This window comes from Mus caroli, chromosome 13, assembly GCF_900094665.2.
Source record: "Mus caroli chromosome 13, CAROLI_EIJ_v1.1, whole genome shotgun sequence".
Classification (NCBI taxonomy): domain Eukaryota; kingdom Metazoa; phylum Chordata; class Mammalia; order Rodentia; family Muridae; genus Mus; species Mus caroli.
Window position 1 is genome coordinate 18,901,802 of NC_034582.1, and position 13,080 is coordinate 18,914,881.

The 13,080-nt window shown below is 37.8% G+C and overlaps 1 protein-coding gene across 1 annotated transcript; it reads left to right on the forward strand.

The window, feature by feature from the left end:
* The first annotated feature begins 5,280 nt into the window (after nucleotides 1–5,280).
* Nucleotides 5,281–6,326, forward strand: LOC110308557 (putative vomeronasal receptor-like protein 4). Its single transcript, XM_021180988.1, has one exon. The coding sequence runs from the start codon at nucleotides 5,352–5,354 to the stop codon at nucleotides 6,246–6,248; it is 897 nt and encodes a 298-aa protein (XP_021036647.1). The 5' UTR covers nucleotides 5,281–5,351; the 3' UTR covers nucleotides 6,249–6,326.
* The last annotated feature ends 6,754 nt before the right edge of the window (nucleotides 6,327–13,080 follow it).

Below are 13,080 nucleotides of genomic sequence, written 5' to 3' on the forward strand. Positions count from 1 at the left end.
AAAATTAGGACAGGACTTGTATTTCAAACAAATGTTAGAGCATGTGTTAAGGCTCCAAATCTCTTCAATAACCCCATGGGGAGCACCTGGAATGGAATTCTTCCCTACCTTCTCCCCTTCCTTGACCCAGTGCTTGACTTACTAATTCTACTATTGCTAGGACCTTTTCTTTTAATAGTATTATGGCCTTTGTTAAGGGACAAATAGATGCAATTAAGATCCAACCCTTGGAGATTTATTACCATCTGCTGTCAATGTCAGTTCTGGGAGAAGGTTTTGATGAAATTCTTGCAAACGGTCCTTGAAACAACCCAGCTCAAGCTTGGCCCTTCTCCTTTCCAATGCGATGGACTGGCTATCCAGTGATGGGCAACTGAGAGGAGGAAGCTGCCCATAATATGAATGGCAACCTAAGACAGGAAACCCCACTAAGCTTTTGGAGTCTCCTCTATTACAGGTTAGACCATTCTGGGTGTGACTGTCCTTGGAACCTCTCTGAACTAAGACAGGTACAGTCCCCTGGGAGTCTTTAGGATCAAGCTAATTTAGACGTTGCCATTCTAAGTATGCCTTGTTTCTGTATACAAAAAAGGGGGGGACTTGTTGGGGCTGAAGACCCCCTGGCAACACAGGCTCTATCTTGTCCCTGGACCATCATCTATTAACTAATATTCTTTTCTTTTTTCGACTATCTTGCTTCTGTAATTGACTCAGGACCTTTTACAATGAGGACATTCCTTTCCAGACATTTTACAATGAGGACATTCGATTTACGTTAATATGTAACTACGTGATAACGCCGGTTTGGCCCATGCACCTGGGCAAATGCCATTTGTGGTTTTCACCTTTATAAGCCCTCTGTTTCCCTAGAGTAAATGAGACTTGAACAGAATTTTCTTGTCTTGTCTCCTCCTTTCACGTCTCCTGATTCCAATTTATTGTTGTTGCTCCTTTCGCTTGAGAACCCTGTTGCTTAAGTTCTGCAGTGCTCTAATAGCCATCCTTACTTCACTTATAGTCTCAACAGTCACCTTAGACTCAGATATAAAGACTGCACATTTTGTTGATGACTTAAATAAAAATGTCTTTTTAACACTTGCAAGGCAAGGAATTATAGATAACAAATAAGAAGTAAAACTTGATGCTTTAGAGGATGTAGTTTTGGCACTAGGACAAGAAGTAGAAAATATTAAAGTTCAGCTGTCTACCAAGTGCCATGCCAGCTTTCGGTACATACATGTAATGCCATTACCTTATAATGAAAGACATAATTGGAATTTTTCTAAAAATCATTTGTTAGGAATTTGTAAAGACAATGATATCACTCATAATATGGCTCTATTACAAGCCCAAATCTACACTATGAGCAAAGCACATGTTAAATTTACTGATATAGAAATTTGGCTCAGTGTATTAGCTTTCGTTTATGGTCATTAAGCCCTATTAGTTGGCTATATTGGATCATTGTTGTCACCATGGCTATAGGAATAATAATTCTTCTTCTCCTTATTTTTCCAATCATCTGCCAATTAATCTTTTCTTCCATTTCCATAGCCAAAAGAGATATTTATGGACTTCAATTTAAAAATAAAAAAGGGAGAAGATGCCACACCAACCCCAGTAGAATCTGTGTGACAAGTTCCACAGACTAAGGTCAGACTTCAAAAGAAGGAGGTCTCCTGGAGCTGGTTTTGGAACTTTTTGCCAGAACAAAATATTGAGCCGTAGTTCTCATGACAATCTATCTGTTTTGTTTTCTTTTATTCCTTCTCTTATTTACATGTTCCTGGTAGCATAGGCCAAGATCTTAAGTTAGAATAATGGGTAAGAAACCATTCCTTAAGATGAGGTCACTAATATGATCTTAACTCTGGGTAAACCAATGCTTCACTTATAAATCATTTACAAAATTATATAACAGTATCATGATAGATAAAAACTTTCCAATAATGAAATTTCATATGGCTACTTGTGTGTTATTGAAGGTGGGCTTTGGCATATGGTCAAAAAGCCTTAAATAAAAAGAATTAAAATTGTTTAAATTTATACGTTGAAGATTTATAAAAGATCAGGCATTAGATGTTAAACAATTAGTGACCATAAAGATTTATTCACCTGCTCTTGGAAATATGCCTCTAGCCTTGGATGACTACACCCTTACAGAGTTGTTACACTTGGATGATTTCTATTAATCATGATGTCACCTGTTCTGTTTGTGATTCACAGAATACATCTTTTCAGAGTTGTAATGTTTGCTTGAATTTTGTGCTTTACTGTGCCAAATGATGATGATGATATTTGTGATTGCTTCACTGAACAAATCTTCTAAGAGTGGTGATATTTGTTCTTTAAATATATAAAAATCCCTGCTTGACAGCTGCAAAATACAGTCAGAATCAAACTGCCTCTGTGTTTGTTTCTGTTTGTCACCACTAATTCCTTATTCACCTAGCTTCGAAGACCCTCATTCCAGAAACCCCCATACCCGAGTGGTATGGTCCATGGTATTTTGTTCTGTTGTGTTTGAGCTCCCCCCACTTTGATTTATTCTTTGGTTCCTTTGATTTTCTTTTTTTGTGGTTTTTAAGCTTTGGAGATTTTCTTGGGGGGAAGGAGCATAACATAAAAGAGCAAACATAAAGTAAGGTGTGTATGGAAAATATGCAAGGTGATGGGAGAAGGAAATTATCAAAATACATTTTACCAAAAAATTGAAGAAAAGAATATAAATTCTAAAATACTTAGGAGCAACTATAGAGCATGTAGCAGCCATTCAAAGTAGTGCTGAGAGCAGAGCAGATCCACAGTCTCCTAGTTACTGTGTCTGAACATGACACTGAAGATTGTTCTTGGCTGTAGTACTGAATGAGACTTTATTATTACTAAATAATATGCTTAAAAATATTCAAGCAGTGATCACTTTGGATTACCAAAGCAGTCCTCCATTTGGGAGTTCGAGGAGGGAACAAGGCAAGACTGGAGTTATGTCCAAAGTGCCAGAAACCTTTGGGCACTGTTCATCAACCTTCTCCTTACTGAAAATACTTTAATTAGGATCATAGTGTTTCTAGGTACAGCAAATGACAGAGCACCAGGGAAAAGGCAGAGCTGCCCTCAGGGATAAAGACAGAAGAGCCTTTTCCCCTGATTAAACCAAATCATAGTGGGTATATCCTGACACCTTGCTTGAGCACAAGGATTTGAGGTTAATAAACAGGGCTTGGATGTACTTTGAGGACACCCACACTGAGCCCTGCACAGACTGCACAGGTGAGTGCTGCCATGTCATGGTGGATGGGGCTCCTTGAGACTGAAAGAAATTTGTGGAGGTCTGATGTATCAGGGAGAAGGATGTGGATGCCCTGTCTACTCAGTGACAGGATTCATGGAGAAGATGGTAAATCATTCCCTACATGCAATCCAGAATTGTCTCAGGATCCATAAGGACACTCTATGTTTTCACTGGGAGTGATCTGATCCTTACATAGGACAGGGAATGGTAGGAGGCAGAGGCACCTACAGTGCAGCCTGGAATAGGAAGCTCTTGCTCCCTTAGCTTCTGTACAATCCGTGTGATTTGCCTCCAATGACTGAGGACTTTGATTTGGACTTTGCAACTTATGGTGACTTCAGTCCTTTGTAGATAGAATAGACTTTCTTTCTTGACCATGATTTCATTTATTGTGAATTTCTTCTTTTATACACCTAATGTAAACCATGGAGCATGATGATTGTGGATAAAACAGCTATGAGCTTACTTATTAACTCGAACAACCTATTTTAGAAAATTGACACTTCTCTAATTATTATGTGTGCTAGATCATTGACTCTCTAAAATATACATATATTGTAAGAAACATAATTTATATAAAAATAGCTTTTAATGAAGCCAAAATAATACTCTCAAAGTGATAAATATGAATCAGGAAATCCAAAACTTTAATTCACAGTGGTTGGTCACAAAGCATGTTCTGGTGAATCCTGACATTTCTATCTAAATATTCCCTAAACTTCTAGACTATATATGACCTTTCACCACATCAGAACCATTATTTAACTGGTTGAGCACAGACTGAATTTATTTATTCTAGCATAGTGGAGGGAAGAAGCTTGTGAAAGCTATTTAAAAATGTACATACGTGGACTGAAGAGAAGGCTCAAGAGGTAAGAACACTCACTGCTCTTGCAAAATTCCTAGATTCAATTACTAGCACCCATATAGCAGCTAACAACCATGTGCAACTTCAGTTGCAGGGATCCAAGGCCTCTCTCTGGCCTCTGCAGGCCCCAGGCACACAAGTAGTGCACAGACATATATGCAAATGAAGCATATAAATACACAAAAGAATGACCAGCATTAAAAAGAAATAAAATATAAATTTTGCTCTGGCAGTTCCAGAATAGATGAAAATGTATAATGTTTGAACTCTGGGAGTGAGGCTATTCAGGAAAGAAAACAAACTTCCTCGTTTCAGTATGTATTATTGATATCTCAAAAAATTTAAAAATACAAGATAACTGATGTACTAACGCATCTGTCAGGTCTCCTCGGCATACAGTGAATAGAAGCAGACAAACAGACACCACAGTCCTGAGACTCAGGGAAATTGTAGGCGATACAAGTGTGAACTCTGGGCAGCACTGACTATGAAGGATCCTAGCTGTAAATCAGATTACAGAGAAACATTACAAGTACCACTGTCACAATGCTTATACCCTATCACAGGGTAAGTTCCAGTATTTCATGGGCTTAGGAGGAGTTAAAAGTAATTCAGAGATAAATTTGGTAAACAGCATCTAATTAATCTATGTGTTGCTTATTGCCAAGGTCAATTTGGAGTTGGAGACAAAGAAAATTCACATAATTTTCCCTGGAAAGCAACCCTAATTGGGTAAGTATTGCCATTCTTTGGATTACCTTCATTTTTTCATTAGTGCAATGTGCTACTTAAGGGACAAATCTCTACAGGTCTTCCAAGAGGATCTGGGAAGGGAGGAATCTAAGGCGATGCATACGTATCATGGCTTGGAAACTGAATGATGGAGTCCATTGTTCGAGTTTCCCATAGAAAAAAATTTAGAGATGAAGGACATAAAGAACTGCGTTCTGTGAAGGCTGAGAGGCATCAGCATGGTGCTCATGTCCAATTGTCATCATCATCATTATCATTGTCTCCATGTGAGTAGAACCAAGAACAGAAGGTCCAAGAGCAAAATTAGGCATCTGTAGCAAAGAATTCTGTATTTACATAATACACTCTACATTTCATTAAAGAAAACAGAAAATGCACAGGCATTAACTATATCATGTTTATTTCCTTAGCCTTCTCAAGTTTTTCCTAGTTTTAACCATGAAGATAATTTGGAGTGATCTCTTCCAGGGAATAATTTTCATTTCACTTACTGGATTTGGAGTTTTAGGAAACATCATATTATTTGTGAGACATGTATATACTTTCATTATGGGTTCTGAGAACAAAAATATAGATGTGATTTTCATCCACTTGGCTTTTGTAAACACAATCATTATTTACTGTATAGGAGTCAGAAACATAGCCACAATTTTTTACATCAGAAACTTCCTAAGTGATGTTGGTTGTAAAACTATAGTTTATCTAGAAAGGGTTGCTCGTGGCCTCTCCATCTGCACCACCTGTCTCCTCAGCATGGTCCAGGCTGTCACCATCAGTCCCAGGACTACACTGTGGAGAAAACTCAAACTGCATGTTCTTGCCTTTCTCTTCCTCTTTTGGATCTTTAATTCCCTCATAAGCTCCAATTTGCTGCACTATATCACAGCAGGCAGTAGCATGAATAGGTCTGAAATTGGGATGTTTACTGGATATTGCTATATGCTACCATCCAAGCACACAGTTAAGTGGCTGTTTCTCTCTTTCATGGCTCTTCGTGATGTCATTTTCCAGAGTCTCATGGGATGGAGCAGTGGGTCAATGGCTCTACATCTATACAAACATCATGTCCGTGTCCTCTATCTTCACAGTTCCAGGTCTGCAAATAATTCTAGGCCAGAAATCAGAGCTACTCAGAGGGTTCTCACTCTCATGGCATGTTTCCTTTTCTTTTATTGGGCAGATTTCATTTTCTCCTTATATATAGGTTCTACAGTGAAAAATGATATCACAATACCAAATATGAAAGCATTGTTAGTACTTAGCTATGCTGGTCTTAGCCCCTTTATCCTGATTATCTGGGATGTCCATATTGCTAAGATCTGCAGTGTCTCCTGAGAAATAATAAAATTCTTTTCACATCACGTCTATATGATCTAGTGCTATATACACCAAAATGGCTTTGCCTTGCTGTGCTAATGTATCATAACATTATATTGATTAAGAAAATAGATTTTTCATTCCATGTAGCTCATGCTAGGTAACTGAAGAATGGTACAGGCTCTAGGAAGTGAGCAGGGATGCTCACTATCCCACTATTGCACTGATTGTAACATGTAATTTATCTTGCTGTATCCCTCATAGGGTAATGCAAGAAGACATGCACCCACCCACAATTATAATTTTATTGTTCTTCATGCTAGATTTTATGCTTATAAGGACCCACAAACTTCTCCTGCCTTTGTATTTCTTCTACTGCTCTTTCATGATCACTGACTCCACTACTTATTTGCAAAGCACTCGCTATGTGCAAGAGGCTGTTCTAAACCAATGAGCAAGTGAAGAGGAATGCCAGGAAGCATACTTTATCTGAAATGTCTCTCACAAAGAGGACTTGACCAGCGAAAAAAGCAAATTCACTGAATAAACCAAGTGCTTGGCATTACAGGGTTCCAAGCCCTGAAGAACTGGTAAGAATATATACTGTATATGAATTCCACAACATGAAAGTCATTGGCATGTGGTTGTGATTGCTAAAGAAACTCTAATTTATGCTGGACATGCATGTTATTACCCACTAGCAATATGTATCTGACTCCAGTCCCTGAATGATAAGTTTTCAGCTGGCTTTACTCACTTACCCCCCAATACAGAAATGTACGACATGACCTTCTACATCTTATGATATGACTAAACTGCTTCTTTTGTTTCTGTAACTTTTATGCAGAGACCCAAATATTGTTTTGAGTTGCTTTATCCACTTATACTAGCAGCACAGACAATTATTGCTTGTTTATGTATAGACTTGACCTCTACTTGTGTTTTTTACCTTAAAATAAAACCCTTTCCCATACCCTTTCCTCACATTTGAGGTTGTGCTTTTATTTTTTGGTTGTTATCCTGTTAGCAGCTCTTCAATATATCTTTTAATTACTTTTAAAGTCTTGACAAAATGTAAACTTAAATGTAAACACAAGAACCCTGCCCAAATATGAACAAGTAGGACACTGGAGAATTGTCTGCCCCTCTTTGCCTTATGAATATAGGCCAGTCTTTCAAGTTCTTCATCCACAGAAAGTCTCTCAGATCTTCTGGGTCTGGCAGCTAGAGCTAATAAAGCCTTGGGTGATGACAGAAGTCTTAATGCTCTCCTGTGTCAAAGACCACTCTGGGGGAACCTAGGGTAACCACCTAGGTAAGTCTCCATCATTTTAATGGGTACAGAGGCCTTTTGGACTATGATCCTTGTCCAAATTTATCCTTCTCAGATTTCTGATGGTGTTAATGGCTAGCTGTAACTTTATTAGTTAGACAACAGCAAGCACAAATGCAGCTACCTGGTCAGTCCAATACATGTGTTTTAAAAAATTAGGTTTAATGAGGTTTTCTTTGTATAGAGCTATTCTGTCTCTTGTTTACAAAGGTAGGCTCAAGAGGCCAAGGGGAGAGGCCCCACGCCTTAAAGAAGGGTAACTACCACTGTGTCTCATCACCATGCCCTCTGACCTGGCCAGGAAGAAGGCAGCCAAGAAGAAGGAAGCTGCCAAAGCTCCATTGCAGCCCAGTAAGAAACATGAAGAAAATGGTGATTCTGTCATAGAACCTCAGGTGGCAGAGGAGAAAAAAATAAGGAGACCAATGGCAGAGAGACCACAGGCAATAGAGAACTGGATTTGGTGACCAAGGAGCTAGAGGATTTGAGATGAAGAAAGCTGCTTCTCGATCTGTCATGGGCATCATGGCCTCACACCCCAACAATACCAACATCCACATTATCAACCTCTCACTCATCTTATATGGTCAAGAGCTGCTCAGTGAAAACAAACTACAATTAAACTCAGACCAGCATTATAGCCTCATTAGATTAGATGGAATTGGAAAGTCTGTGCTGCTGTATGCTATTGGGAAACTTGAAGTGCTCATGCCTGAGCACATGGGTACCTACCATCTGACCCATGAGATGAAAATTGTTCTCAGGGTGAGAAAATCTGGGGTTTTAGGCATGCTTCAACCTCTTTCTAGCTTCAGGTTAGGTTCTCAAAGAACTACCTCCATTTGTGAATCCTGCTAGTGGCTGGGTCCTCATATAATCAGAAATATGAAGCTGTGGGTATATAGAGCTTGCCAGCTTTCATCTTCAAATTTTCCCTGTCATTTCACTATTCCCAGGATAACATTAAAAAAATATCTCTTCACCCACGTTAGGTTAAAAATTGTGCAAAGAAATTGTTCCATCTGAGTTGAGGTGAGTGCACAAATTTACCATAAATTAGGAGCTTTGGCCTTGTTGGAGGAACTGGTCACCAGGGGTGGGCTTGTAGGTTTCAAAAGCCTCTCATTCCACCAGGAAATCAGCATGAAAATGTCATGCTGAGTAAGATTGCTCAGTACAGCTACTCTCTAAAGAGAGCCAGAAGGTCAAACAGACTTTCCTCAGTCTCATCATCCTACGAGACACTGTTGCAGAGAACCATGGAGGGAGCAATGGCTATGTAATATTTCTTCTCCACAAGTACTACCAACATGTCCTCTACCTCCAAGCTTCTCTATAGAATTCCCCCTGAGCTGAGAGCTGCTTGCTGCCCTCCTCCTGGTTTGTTTTCTTTTCTTGTATGGATAGATTGGATTTTTTGCATACAAAGTTTCTCCTTTGCAAACAATTCCTTGATGCTAAACATTTGAATATTTCTGACCCTTGGTCATGCAATTCTCAGGCCTCTTGTGCTGATTCACTGATCTGGACATCAGGGTGAATGTTGCCATGCACTCTGGGAGATGAAGACTTTGATAAATCTCATTTGTCACTTTCCTAACACATCTGTTTGAAAGATCTCTGAGTTCTCTTTGAAACCAAATCTCATCCCAGTAGCATAGCAGATGACTGCCTTTCAGACAACAATGCTGGTAAACTGAAGCTCTGAGGAGAACTAAACTTCACTGTCTCCTAAAGTGACAGGGACACCTCATTCTCCACTCTGCCCTCATGAAGTGATTTAATTGTCCATCTAGAAATCTGTTTTTACAAGTATTAAGGTACAGGAATCATTTGGCAAATCTTATCAAAATGAGAAATTGTTGGGTCTTTCCCCCAGATTTCCTTTTCTAAAGCATCATTGTACAAAAGTACTTGATGTTTGAGACTTACAACAGGAAAATGCTGTACATGGCAGTGCTCATTATTTCAGAGATTAATTGTAATGGCAGGGTGGGAGGTTTGGCTAATTTATAATGTCTATAATGAAGAGTCCTATGTAGCAGTGCACTGGCCCCAGGGCACATGACCCCAAAAGACCTTTGTACCATGATGTGTGTGTGTGTGTGTGTGTGCACACGTGCCCACACACTTATTCTCTGCAGTCTCTGATAGTATCTGAACATTTCCTCTCACATCAATGGGACCTTTAATCTTTATCTTTTGTTTCTTTCTGGTACTCCTAAGCATCATCATTGTCATCATTATTATTGAGACAGGCTTATTCTGTGTATCTGTAGATACTCATTATGTAAAACAACATGGACTGGAAATCAGAGATCCATCTACCTCTGCCTCCTGAGATAGCTGGGATTAAGTACATGAACCACTGTGGCCTTTTAAAGAACACCACTGTTGCCTTTCTCGTTTTGAGTCACTTTTCTTTTCACTTTTCTTTCTTTGTCTTTCCCAACTTAGAATAAGAACAAAGTTTATTATCACAAAAATTGAGTGAAAAACTGACACAGGGACAAATAGTAATACTGATAGGTACTTTTTAAAAATGATTCTATTTATTTTTTTTAGTAAATAATAAGATTTATTTTAAAATATACAACTCAGCATTGACATTTTTAAGTCATCAAAATAATTTATAATAGTTAAATACCTCTTAAATATACTTGATGTCTTCTGAAGCTAAAAGTAATGTGCATTAAACCACAATTTAAAAATCTATTTAGAACATTAAACAAATAGAAGTAGAAAAAATACTTATGAATTCCTCTATGAAAGAAAATTGTGACAAGTTTCTGATTAGACAGAAACCATTCTGTCTGCAAGGGAAATACTTCATAGAATGAACTGGGTAGTGTTTCTTCTGTTTCTATTTTGTGGAATAGTTTGAAGAGTATTGGTATTAAATCTTTGAAGGTAGTAGAATCTGATAATCTTTTTTAATTTCCACAGTTTCTGTTGTTACATCACCCACTTCATTTCCAATTTTATTAATTTGGATACTGTCTCTGTGACCTCTGATTAGTCTGGCTAAGGGTTTATCTATCCTGTTGATTTTATCAAAGAACCAGCTCCTGCTTTTGTTGATTCTTTGTATAGATCTTATTTGTTTCTACTTGGTTGATTTCAACCCTAAGTTTGATTATTTCCTGCCATCTACTCCTCTTGGGGGTATTTATTTCTTTTTGTTCTAGAGCTTTAAGGTGTGCTGTTAAACTGTGTGTATGCTCTCTTCAGGTTTTTTTTGTTTTGTTTTGATTTTTGTTTTTTGTTTGTTTGTTTGTTTGTTTTTTTGGAGGCACTCAGAGCTGAGTTTTCATCCTAGCATTGCTTTCATTGTGTCCCATACATTTGGGTATTCTGTGCCTTCATTTCCATTAAATTCTAAAATGTCTTTAATTTTCTTCTTTTGTTCTTCCTTAACCAAATTATAATTGAGTAGGGCATTGTTCAGCTTCAAGGTGTATGTGGGCTTTCTGTTATTTTTGTTTCTATTGAAGTTAAACCCTTGTATATGGTGATCTGATATAATGCATGGAAATATTTCAATCGTCTTATATCTGTTGAGGCCTGTTTTATGGCTGATTATATGGTCCTTTTTGGAGAAGGTACCATGAGGTGCTGAGTAGAAGGTATAGTCTTTTGTTTTAAGATGAAATGTTTTATAGATATCTGTTAAAACCATTTGGTTGATAACTTCTGTTAATTTCACTGTGTTTCTGTTTAGTCTGTGTTTCTGTGATCTGTATATTGATGAGTGTGTGGTGTTGAATTCTACCACTTTTTTTGTGTGAAGTGTAATGTGTGCTTTGAACTTTAGTAAAGTTTCTTTTATAAACTTTGGTGCCCTTGCATTTGGAGCATAGATGTTCCGAAATGAGTTATTCTTGGTAGATTTTAACTTTGATGAGAATGAAGTGTCCACATTATCCTTTTTGAAAATTTTTGGTTGAAAGTTGATTTTATTTCATATTAGAATGGCTAGTCCAGCTTGTTTCTTGGGACCATTTGCTTGGAAAATTGTTTTCCAGCCCTTTACTCTGATGTAGATTCTGTCTTTGACACTGAGGTGCATATTCTGTATGCAGCATGTATGCAGTATGTCTCTGTCTTTTTACTGGGGAATTGGGTCTATTGATGTTAAGAAATATTAAGGAATAGGGATTGATGCTTCCTGTTATTTTTGATGTTATTTTTATGTTTTGTGGTTATGGTCCTTTCGGTTTGTTGAAAGAAGATTACTTCCTTGCTTTTTCTAGGTATAGCTGCCTTTTTGCATTAGTGTTTGCCACCTATTATCTTATAGGGCTGGATTTGTGGAAAGATATTCTGTAAATTTGTTTTTTGTCATGGAATATCTTTGTTTCACCGTGTATGGTATTTGAGAGTTTTTGTTGGGTATAGTAGCCTAGGCTGGCATTTGTTTTTCTTTGCGGATCTGTCTGAAATCTGCCCAGGATCTTAAAGCTTTCATAGCCTCTGGTGAGAAGTCTGATGTAATTCTGATATGCCTACCTTTATATGTTACTTGACTTTCTCCCTTTCTGCTTTTAATAGTCTTTCTTTTTTTGCATCTGGTGTTTTGATTATTATGTGACCTAAGAAATTTCATTTCTGGTCCAATCTATTTGGAGTTCTGTGGGCCTTTTGTATGTTTATGGTCATCTCTTTATTTAGGTTAGGGAAGTTTTCTTCTATAATTTTGTTGAAGATAATTACAGGCCCTTTAAGTTGGGAATCTTCACTCTCTTATATACCTATTATACTTAGATTTGGTCTTCTCATTGTGTCCTGGATTTCCTGAATATTTTTGGTTGGGAGCAATTTCTTTGAGTGTTGTGTCAATGTTTTCTATGGTATCCTCTGAACCTGAGATTCTCTCTTATATCTCTTGTATTCTGTTGGAGATGTTTAAATCTATGACTCCTGATCTCTTCCCTAGGTATCCTCTGAACCTGAGATTCTCTCTTATATCTCTTGTATTCTGTTGGAGATGTTTAAATCTATGACTCCTGATCTCTTCCCTAGGATTTCTATCTCCAGACTTGTCTCCCTTTGTGATTTCTTTATTGTTTCTATTTCCATTTTTAGATCCTGGATGCTTTTGTTCAACTCCTTCACCTGTTTGGTTGTGTTTTACTATAATTCTTTAAGAGATTTTTGTGTTTCCTATTTAAGGGCTTCTACCTGTTTACCTGTGCACATCTGTATGTCTTTATAGAAGTTATTTATGTCCTTTTAAGGTCCTCTATCATCAGGAGATGTGCCCTTAAATCAGAGTCTTGTTTTTCTGGAGTGTTTGGGTATCCTGGGCTAGTTGTGTTGGGAAAACTGGGTTCTGATGATTCCAAGTATCCTTGGTTTCTGTTTCTTATGTTCTTGCCCTTGCCTCTCGCCATCTAGTTATTTCTGGTGTTAGCTAGTCTTGATGTTTCTGACTGTGGATTATCTCTTCTGCAAGCATGTGTCTCTCTCCTGAGAGACCAATTCTCCCTGGAGAAATTGGTTATGGAGAGTTGTGGC

Bases quoted from the DNA above. Each gene is read 5' to 3' on its own strand.
- LOC110308557 (XM_021180988.1), top strand. From the start codon at position 5,352: ATGAAGATAATTTGGAGTGATCTCTTCCAGGGAATAATTTTCATTTCA.